The sequence below is a fragment of the Aptenodytes forsteri genome, unplaced genomic scaffold (genome assembly GCF_000699145.1).
Source record: "Aptenodytes forsteri isolate BGI_AS27 unplaced genomic scaffold, ASM69914v1 Scaffold408, whole genome shotgun sequence".
Taxonomy (NCBI): Eukaryota; Metazoa; Chordata; class Aves; order Sphenisciformes; family Spheniscidae; genus Aptenodytes; species Aptenodytes forsteri.
This window is the reverse complement of record NW_008796048.1, coordinates 826,406-844,609: the sequence shown is the minus strand read 5'-3', so window position 1 is coordinate 844,609 and position 18,204 is coordinate 826,406. Positions and strand designations below refer to the sequence as shown.

The 18,204-nt window shown below is 34.3% G+C and overlaps 1 protein-coding gene across 1 annotated transcript in view; it reads left to right on the top strand.

Moving 5' to 3' along the window:
• Positions 1-18,204, top strand: part of ARID2 (AT-rich interaction domain 2) — a 113,037-nt gene that overhangs the window by 62,534 nt on the left and 32,299 nt on the right. Inside the window, exons 4-12 of the mRNA XM_009286208.2 lie at positions 851-984; positions 1,836-2,054; positions 4,816-4,883; positions 13,676-13,742; positions 13,827-14,077; positions 15,207-15,303; positions 15,383-15,592; positions 15,998-16,165; positions 17,453-17,528. Coding sequence (XP_009284483.1) covers positions 851-984; positions 1,836-2,054; positions 4,816-4,883; positions 13,676-13,742; positions 13,827-14,077; positions 15,207-15,303; positions 15,383-15,592; positions 15,998-16,165; positions 17,453-17,528 — 1,290 coding nt within the window. The remainder of the gene's footprint in view (positions 1-850; positions 985-1,835; positions 2,055-4,815; positions 4,884-13,675; positions 13,743-13,826; positions 14,078-15,206; positions 15,304-15,382; positions 15,593-15,997; positions 16,166-17,452; positions 17,529-18,204) is intronic.

Genomic DNA, 18,204 nt, shown 5'->3' with positions numbered 1-18,204 from the left:
GACTTGATATTGTCAGTTTTCAGCACAATTTAAGTTTGTAAATTTAGGCAACTTTGTGATCTTGGAATAATTTCATGAAGGGTTTTGCAACTACGTATCAGTGTGAAGTTAAGGCTACAGTGGGCCTTTTCAGTTGGCTTCATGTATGGAGTGTAAAAAGTTCTGAAAGTTATAGATTTAATGCTGAATTAACTGTTAATTAATTTACCAAGCTGATTGACTGTTTACTTTTGTTACATATAAATTCTGTGCTTGTCATCCATTCTGTGTACAATATATCAGCACTTTTTTTTCTTAAGGGGTTCGAAGGGATTTCCAGTAGTCATTAGTTGCAGCCATGGCTCAGAACTTCTGATCCTGAATTGTTGCCCTCAGCATCCCTGAATTCTCCTACTCTTGTGTAATTGCTAGGACTTGGTATATTGTTTCTCTTTAAGTCAGATGAAAATAAATGTGTTTTTCTGGAGTTGACCTCAGTACATGTATTGGTAACCTTCACAGAGTCATTTTTATGATGCTTCCACCTGCAGAGTTACCTTGGGTAGCAAAAGTTGATTTGGGAAAAACGGACTTAGTCACAAGAGGGCTCAACGGGTTGCAATTTAGCTAGGGATTGTTGTTGAGAAATGTGAAGAAACTTAATATCTAAATCCATAATTCCACATATCTGCATTTTCAGTATTGCCTATTGTCAGTCTGACTCACATTTTATGTTTTATACCACTTTGACTATTGTTTTCAGTAAATCCCCATGATTGTACAGTTTGTTTCCTTTGGCAGTTCAGCTCTTGGGGGATGAAGGAATTAGTTGTACTATATATATTCAAAATCTTTGCTTTTTTTATTCCAGTTATCTAGAAAAGTATGAAAAAGTCCATCATTTTGGGGAGGAGGATGATGAGGTACAACCAGGCAATCCAAAGCCACAACTTCCTATTGGTGCAATTCCAACTTTGTATAACTACCAGCAACACAGTGTGTCAGGTAAATTTTTGAGGAAAAGTGCTATTTTTTTCCATATATATAAATACGTGTATAATTGGACAGGCTACAGAAATAGCGTGTAACTAAATTTACAATATTATTAAAACCATCAAATCTGCAGGTCACTCAAAATATTAATTTAATACACTCAAAAACCTTTCCACTGTGAACCAAAACAAAATAAATATGAAAATCCATAAGCTATTTCACTTCTTTACAAATGTTTCTCTTTCTAATTAGCAGGGCTAAATAGTTACTCGTCTTGAAACAGCGTACCTTGAAAATTCGCAGATTGTGTTTCTGTCACATCAATCATTTCTCTACAGAGCCAGATACCTGAACTAAGCATACGATTAATTAATCTTTAAAAGCCAAGGAATAAAGCACATGCATAAGGAGCCAGAATCACCACCATTGTAATTTAGAGACCAAAGTATCAATCTTGAACCAATAAACAAATTGGAAGCTGGTGGACTCTGTGGAATGGATGCGTAATTTGTTTTGTAGAAAGTGACTCCAAATTGTATTACAGTTCTATTCTGTTTTCATTAAAGTCTGCGTTTTCAAAGCTTTTGTTTGGGAGAACATACTGCAGTATTGCATTCTGGAGATGATGAAGAAATTAATATTAACTAGAAAGGTACACGGCTAAGTAGAATGTGTTCAGCATTTTGGCCAAAGACAAATGGAAAAAATAAACTGAATACTGTAAAAACTTGTTAAAACCCACAATACATTATTAATAAACTTTTTTGAAAAATACTTATCTTTTATAATAATATTGCTTAATGTATCATCTGAATATTAATTAGTTTAGCTGTGAAAACGTTTTAATTTTTTTTCTTATTTAGATTACCTTCGTCAAAGCTATGGGCTGTCTATGGACTTTAACTCACCAAATGACTATAATAAATTGGTGCTTTCACTGTTATCTGGACTCCCAAATGAAGTGGACTTTGCAATTAATGTATGTACTCTTCTTTCAAATGAAAGCAAGCATGTTATGCAGCTTGAAAAGGACCCTAAAATCATCACTTTACTGCTTGCAAATGCTGGGGTGTTTGATGACAGTAAGTATATAACGTTTTGCAACAGAGTCAATACCTGTTGTAGCGTCTTTCACAACCCTTGATAATCAAAATGTTTATAACTTATTGCACTGTAATACACTTATCTCTAGTTTTTCTTTTTTTACCTTGTCCACAGTTACAGTTTTTATCAGTCATTACAAATACCTTTTTAAGTTAAGTAATTTAAAACAGTGTTAATTAATAGTTCAGTGAAATGTAAGAATTAGTTTTTCAGTGATAGAGTTTAATTGTTCAAGATGCTCAAATTTACAACATTGGATTTCCATCTGCTTGTAGTGTATTACTGCTTTCTTCTGAATTCGTAGGACCATGCTGACTTTTCATAATTCTTTTCTAGTAGCAGTCACAAATTTAAAAATTAAAAAAAGGCAGTCTGAAAACAATGACCTGCTAAGATTTTTATCCTGATAATTCACTACATGTTCAACTGTAGTGAAATTCAGAATACAAAAGTCAAGGGATAAAAATCTTAGTCTGAGTTTCAGAATTACTTAATGTTTTAGCACATAAATTTTAAGAGAGAGTCTATTCCATCAAAATACTTCAGTATGTGAAATAAATTCTTCTGTTCAACTTGTTCAGTGTGACCTCCATGCCAAGTTGTTCTTGTTAATTGCTTGTCAAGGAGAGGGGGCGAAAAAAATAAGTTAACCCAAACCATCTTAAAATCATAACTGCAGAGCTCCTGTCTTGTGGTGGCGAGGAGGAAGTATTTACTGGTTTTATGTACTGATTTTTTTTTTATACTGAATTTCAGAAATTACCACCGTAAGAAATTGCTCAAATGAGCTTTTTCAGCTAAGTATATTTAAGTCTGCTAGTACAGCTGATCATATCTGTTTGAGTATAAATCTGCTTTGCATGTGTAAGCACAAACATAGTATGGTATGTCAGAGATTCTGTTTTAAAATACTAGGGAAGAATCAGTGTTAGACATTGTATACTCTTTGGTTTGGTTTTGTTTTGGTTTTTTTTAATCATTAGCATTTTTACAAAATTATTTGTAGCTTCCCCCTCCTCCCCCCAATATTGCATTAGTGTTCTCCAGCTTCTCTCTTATGTTTTTGATTTATACCCATGCCCTTCCGATATGGTTAGATCTCTGTCACCTAGTGTCTGCATCTAGCCCAGTCACAAGAACTTTCAAAGAAAAATATTTGAAAGGAAACTAAAGTGAAACTTAGTCCTGCGTTTTAGTGATTCCAGGATGCTTACCCTCTAGATTTTTGAGTTTGCCATCGCTCCCCTGTTCCTTTGATGGAACTTCTATGGACTTAGGCATTTATAAATAATTTAATCAAGTTTTGTATTGCTATTTCATGATTTTTTTTGGATGTTGCAAAAGTAGACAGTGTTTTCTCGAGTTCTTAACTTGGACTCTGAGCCACAGGCTTGTTCCATAGCTGCTCTGTATTAGTGTTTCTTATATTGAAAAATATTTGAGGTAAAGCCAAGAGGAATGATGAGCATGTAATAGGCTTGCTCTTTTCATTCCCTGGGGAAAACTTCACTTTTTATCTTACCTGATTACATTTTCTGGATAAATCTAAGGAGTGTCCTAGCAGCATTAGGAGGACTAATTGGGACAAACTGGGGAAAGAAAGGGGGAGTGTGTTGACTTACATTTGAAGCATGAAGCTTCTATTTGAAATTCTCACATGCTTTTATATTATAAATAATGAAGGTAAATCTGTCAGCTTTGGTGATTAAATGAAATCTGCAATTAGCAGATTCAGGTAGTATGAAAATACTGTCAAGATAATTTCAGGTGTAAATAAATGATAGATGATTAACTTAATTTAATGCGGGTTTTAGATTTGGCTTGTCTGTAATTGAGGTTTTATCATTGTTACTGTCTGTAATGCACTGCTTCCAGGTAACAACAAAAATACGTCTTCAGCTTTTTTCCCCCCCATAAAGTTTGAGATGACAATTATATTGTATGTGATAGAGCAGCCCCAGGGGTTTGGGGGTATATAGTATCTTCAATTTGGAGTGCTGCATAAGCCTTGGTTTAGATTCTCTGAGTTGAAAGCTGATGTGGTCTTGGAATTGAGATTTGTAGCATTTTGTTCAAAACAATAAAACATTATGAACCAAAATGTTTAAGTGTAACTTAAATGTGTCATTAGTTCATTACAGAACTATTGCAAGACAAAGTTTATTTTTGGATTGACTGAGTCTTTGAGTCAGACTGACTGAGCCTTTGCTGCTTTCAAGGAGTGATGATCAGAAAATTTGTGGTAGTGGCTCCACCAAACACCCAAGAACATCCGTTAGGCTTCCTGGTTAAATATTGACTTTCAATTGAGTGCTGTCAAAATCTCACTGCTACTATTATGCTTTTTAGAAAACATTAGTGGGAATTTGTTTAATTACTAAAGTAGTGTTTACAGCTTATACAGTGCCCATGGAAAACAGTTGTTGATGTGAGGCTGAAAATTGAGCAGTCATCTTGACTCCTGGAAAAGGGCTATGGAGAAGTCTTCTATGTGGTTTTTAAAGGGTTCACAAGCTAGTCTATTCTTTATGGACTACTTATTCTCAATTAAAACTGCAGTAGCAGTTAATTAAATGACTATAGACATTTCAGTTGCTTTATGCAATTTAGTACAGGACTTCTAATGAAGAAACACTGGAAGAGTCTGTAGTGTTCTTGAGTATTTAGTTTATGGATTAGTAAAAAGTCAAAAATGTTCATTTTTTAAATTTTACTAAATTCTGCTTTTTATGCTTAAAGCTTTAGGATCATTTTCTGCTGTATTTGGAGAAGAATGGAAGGAGAAAACTGATAGAGATTTTGTTAAGGTAATTTAAAAATTATTAAAATCATTTCGAACTGCATATGGCGGGTATCAAATCATTTAAAAAGATAGAAAATTATAAGATATACTAGCGTATGTCTTTTGAATTTCTCTCAACTTTATTCCTTTGATTTAAATATAATAGGACACTAAATCACAGTTGTCCATAAAATGTTTGGATAAGCAGGAAGAAATGTATTAAGAAAAAACAGGTGTAGGCAAATGCATAAAGAGGTTCTGTGTTTCTTTTTGTAAGAAAGCTAATATGTGTGAGGAAAACGAAAACTGGCCAACATATTTAGCCAGAGAAAAAAATGCTGTTTTTTTAAAAACTGCCATGATCAGTAAAGAAACATTCTGGATTATGCAAATTAAGTCCATAATATAAGAAGTGTAGGACAAATTTAAGTAAATTAGAAATGTTGCGACTTTGTTTCAGGTAAACTATTTTTGCACAAGGCTTTTTTATCTTTCCACTAGAGGGCATGATCTACTGTACAAGTAATGAAATTAAGTAAAAATATAACTAAAGTTTCTTTGTATAAATGCTTCCTCTTTATTCTAGGTGAGCATTTTGAGGTGAATGAGAGCATGAAATAGATTATAGTTGAAAGAGGTTTGACATTTCAGCATATTTGCTACGCTATACAATTTCCTTAAATTGAATTTCAGGTGATGATTTACATGGCTAAAATAGAAGAAAGCAAAATTAAAATATATTTTGATAACTTATGCTTTTTATTAAGTAAAAATGTGAAGGGAGAAGCTGCTGAGTTCCTTATGAACTCATAGCCAGGTTTCTGCTCAATTTCTTAATCGTCTCATATGCTGAAATCTCTTACCAGTATTACAGAGAAATATTTGTTAGGAGCTTTTTCCATTTGTCTTTTGTTTTATTTTTATGTAACTCAATTTTGGGACAAGTTGGACCATAGTCGTGTTAGTTAAATGATAAGTATTACTGAAATATCAGTGAATAGATTCCCTAACCAAAATTTCCTAGGTAAAGTTAAGAACAAAAAAGGTAAGCTCTCATATTTGTTGGTATATGAACTTGAAAACGTGGTTCAAATGTGCTGAAGGTAAGTGTAAAAAAAAAAAAAAATAAATAGTTTAATAATCTTTGTTTCCTTTTTCTATCCAAATATGTCCAGAAGTACTATAGGTTGTGTTTTGGTTTGTTTTTTTTTAAAAGCACTTATCACTTCTGTGTTGACTTCACCCTAAACTGTCACACTGTTGCTGATCTAGAGCAGCAACAAGTGCCACGTCTAGATCTGTAAACATTTAAAATTACACAGAATTCTAATTTATTATATGTTCATTAATTATATAAACTTAAGTAATTGTGATAGAGAAAGACAGATGGTTCTGATGAATGTTTTTAACGAAGTGTTAAGTAGAACCACTGTAACTGCAATAAGGTTTACTAATAAGAAACTTGGATGCTCTCCAAGATCTATTTTTGAACATTACAACATGTATAGTACCATTCTGTAGTGAAATACTGCTGAAAGCATGTCAGAAACTAACACCAGATCTAAAAATATCTCTAATGCCAAGAATCCAGATTTTTCAGAATATCTTACTTCAAGCATTTGTTTGACCCTACTACTGGAAGTAATTTATTTTGTATTGCAGCTGTAGCTGTGTCAAAACAGAAATAAGGGGAAGCATTATGGGAGCTTCATGACATAGGAGAGAGATATTTGGTTGGCAAAGTAGAGATTGTGTATCTGTTTTTTTAAATTTGCTTTTACAACTTTAATAGAATTGTCACCGAAAATCAGGAATAAAACTTATCTTACAACTATTTACAACAGAATGACTATTGAATGTGTGTCCCTCCTTTCACTTTTCACATCGTCTTTTTAAAAATTCTTTCTTTGTTTGTTTTTTTTTTTTATTTTGCTGCCAGTTGTTTGTGTCTTGATTTTGTAAGGTTATTGTTCCAGTTTGTTTCTCTAATATAATGGCAACAGATGAGAAATTTGTGTGAAGATGAAAATGGAAAAGAGTTTTTAAGTGGGAGAGGAAAAATGCAGAATTATGAATTAAAGTATAGCGATGGCATGAACACACGAATGGTAGAGATTCATAGAAAGTAGGGTGGGAAAAGCATTTCTTAAACACGTGAATTCTAAACTAACACGAATTGAATTGATGAAATTCTGTTGAGTTTGTAAATGTTACCCTCAGACCATAGTGGATTTTTCATGTGTTGGAGTTTTGGGGTGGGGGGATGGCTGAGAAATATTAGAAATCTTGAAGCTGTTCTGAAAAGGATTCTCAGGGTTAAATTCAGGATTCATCGAGAAATAATAAACTTGGATTCTTGGCAATTGAATGTCAGTTTAAGTGTTGATATGTCAGTTTTATGAAAAAAAAAAAAAATTGAACTCGGTCTTCATTAACTGAAAACAGCTTTTCAAATGCAGTGAAACAAATATAAATGATCTAAGAGATATGGTCAGAGTATTTGACATTTCATCTCTATAGCTACTCTTACTAACTTTTTTCCAAGCTCCTCCTCCTGCTTATTAAAATATATGAACATAAACTTGGAACTTTGGATTTTATAGAGACATTTAGTTTCTGTATTTCAATGTCTTTATACAGACATTGGGGGGTAATTTTAGAATTATGTATTTATACTAAAATGTTTTGTGGAAGTTTTTAATGTTTGCTTAAAATAAGCTTGACTTAATTTTTAGTCTCTTAATCATATTAATATTTTTAAATTAGTTTTTAATAAAGAAAAATGGCCATATTCTTTTCTTCATTATTTTTTCTCTTCATTCTACCATATCTTTGCACACTAGGAGTGGTACGGCATCACCGTTAGTATTTATCCCACTCTTAAATATCTACACAATAACTGTTGATTGTTTGGTGTTCAGTCAGCTCTTGAGTCCTATGTGATTTATCATAAAGACTTTGTCAATTTTTTCAGCACCAATACTTTGATTTTTATATTCTGCTGTTCTCTAATTTTGACTTAAAATCATTCTACTTTACGTATGCAGTATCGTGATTTTTTCAGAACAGTCTACTGGTTCCGTAATGTCATATTCACGAGCAAAGGAGCTTGCCTATTTAGTTGTGTCTTCCAACATCACTGCTCTTCCAGTTGAAGGTGGAGATGGAAAACAATGTGTTTCTTTATACTTTGAGGGAATCAATTACCTTTTCTTTCCCTCCCCCCAGTCCTTACTGCATTACAAAAAGCTGTTTGGAAAATTTGTAACTTCCGTTATCTTATCTGCAGCACTACATATTTTCTCACTTTCTACAGTGATTCCCTCTAAACTGAATCAAATGTCTTTACTAGTCAGTGAATCTGTTCCATTAATTGTCAGAATTTGAATATTATTTTAGTTGAACCTGCTGTTATCCCTTGTAGCTATGTTAATTTGTTGCTTTCTCCCCTCTTGATTTTTCCTGGTGCTGTCAATAAGCTTAAATCTCTAGTTAGTTGGAATGACTGCATGTCCTTACTTAAGGATTGGAACAACTGGCATTTAGCCAGTCATCTTGTATCTCCTCTTGTTTTGTTTTGTCATCCCCATCCCTAAGCTCTGATGACATCCTGCTCAAATGTTTTCTCATCTACTCCGGAAGCTTTCCCATTTTTAACTGTTTAATTTCTCTTCCAATTTCCTCACGTTAGTAAGGTTCACTTGTGAGTATGGTTTGTCTTTCAAGAGTGACTTGTTTATGTAGCATGCTTATAATCAGATAGATCTAGCTGTTTTTCCAGGTATTTCTTTAATGTCTCCAGCAGCTGCCCACTATCTGATGTAGTATATGAATAATTGCATTAAATTTGTTCATGCGCAATTAATTTCTGTTTACTTCAATTTAAACATTGGGATTTCATGTTCTTGGACTTCTTGAGGCCTCTTGTACCTGTAGGGTTCCAAAATCAATGCTTATGCAGTTTTTGTGCTTTCTTTATTGCTTTGCAATTTTGTGAAGTTCTTATTTTGTTGTCTAACTCTTTCTTCTTTGTATAAGTTTAATAATAATTTTCTTTACTGTGCATTTATTCTTTGAATCTTTCTCAGATAGTGTGTAGAGAGAGATCCTTATACATTTAAATGCCTGAAATACTTTTCAAATGTCACCTTTCTTGTCTCTCACAGGGATCTGTCAAGCTGACTTGACTTCAGTTGCTCTCATATTTTTCTTGGACAATAAGTAGTCATGATCATTGCTACATTACATGATTTGTGGACTCAAATGTCCCTTGTTTCTATGGACAGTAATTTGGTTAATCTGATTTCCAGTGAATTCTGTATAATCCTGTGCATCTTTTTCCAGAGGAACTTGGCTACTGACAGTAATCAGATTGTGCATGTGAGTCTAGTTCTTTACCTTTGTCCATTATCTCTTAGCATCTGGATGTCACGTAGTCAAGCATTGTTTGTTTGCTTCCAAGTTTTAGCTTTATATTCCTATTACCAGTGTGTTATCATGTTCTAAAATATATATAGGAATAACTATTGATAAAGAGCTTCACTTTTTCATCCTTTCTTGTTCATTTCTGTTGATATGAAGTATCAGATTGCAGCTATCCATAGTTTATAGTAGGGAATAAATAACTGCTTGTGATGCTAAATTGATTTTTTTTTTCTTGCCTCTGTGATATAAGTACGTTTTTCAAAGGAATGCCCAGAAAGCTTAACTTAACTCATCTTTTTCCACTTTTGCCTTTCTTTTGAGCAAACAAAAATTTTGTCATGTTTCACCTTGTTCTCTTCTAACAGATAGGTTGTGAACATTGTATGTAGGTTATTTAATTTTATTTTCCACCTCATCATTCTCTGCCCACCCCCATCTTTTTTGGGGATCTTTTCTGCTTAGGCAAGAAACAAATGTGGAGTGGACTGAGAGCAATCAAGCCAGTCTGCTTAAATGCAAAAAAGAAGGTGATTCAAGCCAACTCTTTCCTTGTTAAGAAAAGAAATAGAGGCTGCAGACTCATTCTGAACTTAAGACATCTGAACCCCTTTATTCAGGAGTACAAGATGGTGATTACTGTAGGTAATCCTAGCACTTTGGAAGAAGAACTGGGTGGTTTTTTTGATCATTTACTGGCAGGACACATGATTCCAGTGTGAAGATTTGTCTGAGACATGGAAACATCTGTATTTCACCAGGATCACAGAGGATAACTTTCAGAACAACGTGCTCTTCTTTTTTTATTGGTGTTTTTTCCCTACTATGTTGTAAGGGGTTTTGTAATTAATGAACTTAATCGTTCCAGTTAAGGAATGGAACGTACAATTTACCTTCCTGAAAGTCTTATCAAGGACTTTTTTTTTTTTTTTTTTCTTTCTTTCACTCTTTCTTTCTGAAGAGGTCTTAAGTGTCCTGGAATTTGCTTTGGGTTTCTCGGACTCCTCTGTCTGAGTGAAAGATGCAGAGTTTGTATTCACTATTGACTCTGCGTTATTGTTTATATGGGGGTCAGGTGAAATCTGTTTATCATAGCATCTCTCAAAAAAACTGCGTTTTTTTAAATGTTTGGACAACTTGATTTTATGCCTGACAACTTGATTGAGACTTTGTCATAGGCCAGGCCGACTGCACTTTTTTAATTCCTTACATGACTGTACATGCAGTGCACAAAGTATTGCTTCAAGCTGGTTGTCATTCCCTGAACAGAATAGTAACTTTTCTGAGGGAGGTAGTCGACTCTTCTATGTAATGGTGCCTGCTAGAAGATAGCTTGTTGGAATCAAATGGAAAGTTGCTCAACCTTCTAAATAATTAGAGACTGATGTCTCTTTCCTTGGCTAGGAACTCACCTCAGCTATCTATGGTAAAGCTTTCAGCTGTTTTGGAGCTCAGTATAGTGATAAATGCATGTCAGGCTTCCATCTGTACATTCGTTGTTGCAGTGTGCTTGTCAAGCTAAAGTCCTGGGAAATCTTGACCCCTCTACAGTTAGCAGCCCATCTCTAAAATAGATACATTAAATGCCACATATAGTAATTTGTGTCTTAGCTGCTTGGATTTCTGAACACATTACTTACTGATAAGCTGTTTAAGTTACTGGCTTGTTGAATGGAGGATGTAGGATAGTATTTCTGAGTTTTTTGGTGGTATCACTGGAGCTTTTGCAGAACGTTTGAAATCTTAGAATCTGCAAAGTGCTCACAGGAAGCCTGGTTTGCTACTGCAGTAGACATTTCACGGTTGCTGAAACACCCATGACAGATGTTGGCTTTGGGAATGCAAGCCTACAGTTTTTTAGCAAGCAAAAGGCTCTGGGACACTTCCGCAGGTAAAGCAGTGTTCTTGGTGAGCATTATCACCCACAGTGCTTCTGTATGTAGAAATAAACACTCAAGAGAGGAAAAAATACCTCTCTCTTTTAATTGTTCTTTTTGAAGTTGTATTGTCTGCATAATCATGTCCTATCCTCCAGATTCTCTTCCTTGGAGCTTTAAGAGCCTTCCCAAATCTCTAGGTCTCAGAGGAACTGAGTCTGTGCGGGACACACATTATTCTGGTGTGCTTCATGTAGGTAACAGGGCTTGTGCATATGCTCTAGGTAATCCTGAGGCAAAAATTCTCTAGTTTGAGTGGTTAGCATCTTATGCTCACAGCATGATTGTGTAATGAAACAATTTGAAGAATAACAGTGATGTGTAAGTAAACTTTATTAGGTGCCTTGGCGTGTGTCTCATTTTAACTTACAGAAAGGAGGCATGTTCTGTTCTTCTCTGAAAAAGATACTCTCATCTGAGCTGACAACTAGCATTGTTTGACAGACTGCTTCTTAAGGAAAGGGAGACTTTCTCAGTTGTTCAAGCAACTAGAGTGGATCTGTTTATTCTGCAAGTTTTAGGTGAGATGTACAGTTTTCCAGCAATGTATTCCTGTCCTCATCTTTAGCCATAGGATTTTGAGGCTTTATCTTTAGCAGTGTCTGTAGCGTCTTCATCTGCAAAAAACTTAAATCCTCATTTTCCATCCCTTTGAGAACATGTCCAGAATGATTTGCCTTCCAGATAGAAAAAATGTGCTCCTTTATGACTTTACATTGCCAGAGGTTTTCAAATATTTCATTTTGGACTGTACACTTAAGTATTAAGAGGCAAAAAGTGGATTATTGGAGGGTTTAGCTAGCAAATGTGATGATGCTGTTTTAACATTTAACATGTGACAGCCGTTTTAACATGGTGTTGTGATTGACTTTGGCCTCTTCCAAAGAGATTCAGGTTGAAGTTGAAGACTTTAAGTATCTCTGTTCAATATTCACTTTTTAAAAAAAACCTTAACTGATTAACCAACTAATCTTTAAAAGCTTCTGAGGTTTTTCTTCTAAGTAGCAGTGAAATGTGAAGGCTTACTGTCTTCATTGCTTTTCCAAAAGGAAATGTCCTAAAGGAAAGCGTGTACTGACTAGTAAATTTCCAGACAATATACTTCTGTGTGCTTTTTAAAATAATGACTGAAGCCTCTTCTTTAAATAGTCTCCTTCTCTAAAAGTAAACGCAGCTCAAAATGAAGTACATGCCACAGATATTACCTGCATGCCTTGCTTTTCTGTGGCTCTTGATGATAGCCTCAGTATTAATTAGAAAAATCTGTTTGTCACAAACAGTAAGAAGTTAGACTTTTATCTGGCTGTTCTTGCCTTTGCTAAAACGAGGTAATAATCTTTTCTGTGCAAGTAATCCTCTTTACTAAACAGCACTTGGATGTCATTTAGCAGCATTGCAGTGGAAAATAAAATTCTTTTCCTTCCAGTTTAGAAAATTTGTAGTATTCTATTTTTCAAGAAAATAATAGTGTCAAGCGTGGTATGAATGCTGTAATTTAGTAATTACATTTGCATAGCAAAATTTCTCCTGCTGTTCAGCTGGTTGTACTTCCCATCCTTCCCTTTTTATCCAGATTTATTTGTGGTTTTAGTCTGTGATCATAGCCAAAAGAAGAGCTGTGTTTCATTAGTTAGTCAAAGGAATGTATAAATTTTTATTAGTCAATGGAATGTTTATATTTTTATTATAATATTCACATTAGGATGTATATATATCACTATATATTTGTATATAAATATACATCACAATGTGTATTTTTATTAGCCTGTAAAACGTAATCCCTTGATTAATTCTTGAATTTCAACAGGACTAGCGACATAACAACCATTTACAGATCAGACCATATATTTGTAAAGTAATTTGAATTCCAGTTTGCTGAAGCATTCTGTTTTGCGTATATTTATAAAGGTTTTTGGTGATGGTGGTTGTGCTTCTCTCTTTTCATTCATCTATGATGATGTGGAAAACATAGCATTAAAAAGTCTCTCCAGATAGAAATCTGACTGTTGTACTTCTAGGAGGAGCTAAAATCTACTGAAACTGAGAGGAGTCACCACCTTCTGCTTTAGGAGTTCACTGTTAGTAGGAGGTGAAGGAGGATGAACTCTACTTTTTTTGCACTTTATAATTGCTGTATTTCTAATTGTTTGTGGAGAACTGTCCATATAGTTTCAGTATGTGCTTCAGCAAAGTACTTCTGTGGTAGTGTTGGTTGATCATGAATGTGTACTTCTGGTGCTTGAGAGAAAGAGTTTCTTAATGTAAAGTACCGAACATCTTGCATATCATCCCGTAAGTGAAAAATATTGTTACAATTAGATGAATCAAAGTACTAGGAAATTTTTAAAGAACGATCCTTTTCATATTTTTTCAATATTTTAAAATAATAGAAATAAAAATAATATTTAAAGAAATATCATCCCCTAGAAATTAAGTGTATTTTTAATTCTTTCTTCAGTTTTGGAAGGATATTGTTGAGGATATTGAAGTTCGTGATCTAATTTCTGACAGAAGCAAATCTCAAGGTGAGACATCTTGACTAATCTTTATACATACATCTTGGTAAATATAGCAAAAGAAGAGCTAAAACTTCTTTATTTATTTTGTAGATATTCCATCGGAAGAATGGATTTGGGAATCCTTATTTCATCCACCTCGCAAATTGGGCATTAATGATATTGAAGGGCAGCGGGTACTTCAGATCGCAGTGATTTTACGTAATCTTTCTTTTGAAGAGGGAAATGTTAAACTTTTGGCAGCTAATCGTACTTGTCTTCGGTTCCTGCTACTCTCTGCTCATAGTCATTTTATTTCTCTACGGCAGATGGGGCTTGACACACTGGGAAATATTGCAGCAGAGGTAATGTGCTTCAAAACAGAACAATTAAAATATAATTTGATAAAAGCATTACTTTAGTGTTAATTAAATTAATTACTTTTTTCCTTGATCGTTGGATGAAGCAGGAAATAAATTATTGTCTGAATTTGTAAATAGCAATTTGAAAACAAGTATTCAGGGCCAAACCAAAAATATACACTGTGTGTGTTGGTTTGCTTAAATACAATCACATGGAGAAGACTGATTGTATAGGGAGATACAAGATATTCATAGTGCATAATTTTTAGTTTAGTTTCTCAGAGAGAAGAATGGAATTTAGTTAAATTCTGCAGACTGTACACTAGCTTCTTCACTTTATAATTATAATCTTTAGTCATAATTTCAAAATAGTACATTTGAGGAAGGGGGTGGTAGAGGGTTTCATGCCATGTGTAGTGGGCACCAGTAAGCTACTCATATGCCACTGGGTGTACCGCCTGAATCACGTGAGGCATCCTTTTCTTTTCAAAGAGGTTTGAATGTAATAAAATACACTATTTCAGTATGTCATATTGTGCAGATAAATTATACAGATTTTATAGGTAATATGTTCAGATATCCCTTATATTTTAAAATATAACAGATAAGTTAAATGGGTAGGTATCAGAGAATGAGACTTGGAGTATTGGTCCACTGCTGAATATTGAAAAAAAGATGACGTTCTCATTTACCATGTATCCAACTTGTCTTGAATAAGAGACAATGTTACATATTATAATGTCTGAGAGCTCTGATTGAGAAGTAGATAGAAACAGGATGAACGATTGTGATAGCATTTGGGAAGAAATGTTTGTCATTTCTCAAGTTCTGTTCTTTGTTGGATGTTAAAATATATTTGTGTATACTGTTGACTGGTTGGGAATAAAGTTGTTTTCCTTATTCTGAGCACTGGAAAGTGTAAATTAGGCTGCTACTTCAGAGCAGAAAAGGAGGAAGGGGCTCAAAATGCTAGCTACAATAAAAAGTTCACAGGGTTCTGTTTTTGTGGACACAAACGTCATTTAAACACTTTTGAATCCTATATTTTGATACGCAAATTTAAGGATTTGAGCCATTAGCACTATATGGATAGTGTTAGTCATAGATTTTTTTTTTTTTTCTTTCTCATCAGCTTCTCTTGGATCCTGTTGATTTCAAAACTACTCATCTAATGTTTCACACTGTTACAAAATGCCTCATGTCAAGGGATAGATTTTTAAAGATGAGAGGTAAGATCTCTAGCTATTCTGTTGTTATATTAAAATTTTAATTGTTGCTGTTTAAAACTATTTTGTATTTGTTCTTCAGGCATGGAAATCTTGGCAAATCTTTGTAAGGCTGAAGATAATGGTGTCTTAATTTGTGAGTATGTGGATCAAGAATCCTATAAAGAGATCATATGTCATCTCACGCTACCAGATGTGCTGCTTGTAATCTCAGCACTTGAGGTGCTGTACATGCTCACAGAAATGGGAGAAGTGGCCTGCTCAAAGATTGCTAAAGTAGAGAAGAGCATAGGTAAGGGAGAAGCAAAATCTATTACGCTCACTTATGTAGGAAAAAAGACTTAAGAATACGTCATGTTCAGTGGTTAAAAATGTGGCTTGATTATGGTGTGTGCAGCTTAGGGATGGATGTTAGAATAGAAAGTTTTATGAAAATTTCGTCTCTGTGTCCTCAAGAAATTGATGATGCTAATAACGAGGGAAGCTAAAACTTTTGAAGTAGGTTTTTGTTTTTTTGATGATTTTTTTTTTTTTTTAATGGCATGAAGTGCGTGTAAAAAAAAAAAAAAATCTACAGAAGCATGCAGAGGCTTGTTTTCTTTCAACACATGGCAATTTTACAGCAAATCAATATGTCCCGGCAGCATTCATTTGTCTTGTCCTAATGTCGTTGTCGGTTTTACGTTTAATACTTCAGATACATTAGTATGTCTGGTTTCTATGGACATCCAGATGTTTGGACCTGATGCACTTACTGCTGTAAAACTCATTGAACATCAGTGCACTAGCCAGCAAGGAGTACCTGATGTCAGACCACAAGTAATGGATCATGGTTCTTCACAGGCCCATGCAACAGGTGTCCCAGGTTAGTATCACTGCAAGAGAGCATACTCTTCTACAAAATTTTCTACCTGGCATGTGTGATTTTTATCTTCTGTAGGTTTCTGATTAATTTACATAAGTATAGCATTATGCATAACATACGGTATCTTTTTCAGACACTTGTTCACAAAGCAAATATAAAGCTATGTTAGCCAAAACTGTTGTGAAACAAACTTTAAAAGAATCTTAATATTTTTCAGTTGCTAATCTGAAAATTTACTGAAAGTTATGTACATTCCTTATTTTAACTTGTTCAGTGGAAAGAAAAAGTATCCATTCTAGATTGTTCCCATGATTTGCAGAGAATTAGAGGTCCATTTTATATTGTGTTTTTTACACAGAATATTATGGGTCAGTAACGTATAGTATTTGATAGAATTGCAGAGATGAGATAAACACACAAAATCATGCCTTTATGGAAGCTGCTAAACAGCTTATTGTGATGTGAACCAAATTTTAACTATTGTTTAAAGCTTGAAAAGTGTTTTGTAAATTGTAAATTAAATTGTAATTATGATTAATTTTTGCAGTTTTATTTTGGGATTAAATATAGGCACTTAGGAAGTTAATGGCACAGCTAACTATTATGGGTCAGGGGGAATAGCATATGTACCTCATTCTGTCTTTACTAATAAAAGCACATAGCAGTATACCACAAGTGCACACAAGATGGAACATAGGTATTTGTTCTGGGGAAAAAATGGAGAAAGAACCATTATGACAGACACTGGCTTGCATGTCTAAGTGTACTGTTTCTGGAATGGGTGCAGATACCACAGTGAAAGTGACTGGAAAAGAATGTGACTAGGGGGATGAACAAGAGTGAATAGAAGGAATCGATGTGATATCACAACAAAATTCTTTACATTGTATTTGCTTCCACTTAGGAATTGGAAAAATAATTGCTGTGTATTTGTGCCTGTTCTGGTGGAGTATTGTGCCACTCTTAAGTCATGTTCAGTACCCTAAAGTACTGAGATCATGGATCATGATCGTGAATCTGGAAGCTGTCATTCACTAAGTGCTTACATCATCATTGCACTTCAGTAGTGGCTCTGGCCTTGGCATGCCCTGCTTCACTTTGGTAAATTGTGGTGCAGATCTGTAGTCTGCTTAGCACACCTTTGTGACTTGCCTTAGCTGGATACATCCTTGCTTACAAACACAGGAGAAACTGTACCAGTGAAAGTCATAGAGTTGAAGTCTTCATTCAGGAGAACAAAAATCATTTCAGCAAGTTTTTTTTTTTCCTTCCCCTCATTCTCCACAGCCTCTAGGACAGCACCACATGTTGCTCCACCACCGGGAATAGTAGAAATAGACAGCGAGAAATTTGCATGTCAGTGGTAAGTGTATAGTTCTATTCAAATACTTCAATGAAGAAGAAGAACAAAGAAAAATGCCTGTATTCGTGTGTCACAGAATTTTCCAGCTTGCTTCTATTTACTATTAGACTTATTTTTCTGGAAAGTATAAAGCAAAACCATTCTGTCACTCCTTTGAAGAAGTATGAAAGAAAAAGCTCAACCAGAATATTCACTCTTTGACAGTTGATACTTGAAATTAGTTGTTTTCTCTCTTAGAATATAATTTAATTTGATTTTTAACTCTGATCTTGATTTTATTTATTTTTTAAATTGTCAAGCAGTGTTATCTGTTTGATGAGTGTTTTCATCTGGTAATGTGTTGCTGTATTACTGCACCAATATAAAAGTAACTATCAAATTATGAAGCTAGGCCCTGCAGAACTCTCATGTGATCATTGAACCTCAAGCAAGTTAAGGAAGATCAAAGCCTTTTCCATCCAAATTCTCTTGCTTTCAATTTCTTCTTGTCAGATATTTAGAGAAAAACTATTCCACCTGTGGTTCCTCTGTGGACTGAGGGTGATCTTTCTGAACTATTTGACTTACGTAAATCTGCTCACATTCTGAATACTTGTATCAATTGGTTCCTGATTGGACCTTTCCACCTCTGCTGCTCCACAACTTGTATGTTCATAGAATCACAGAATCATTAAGG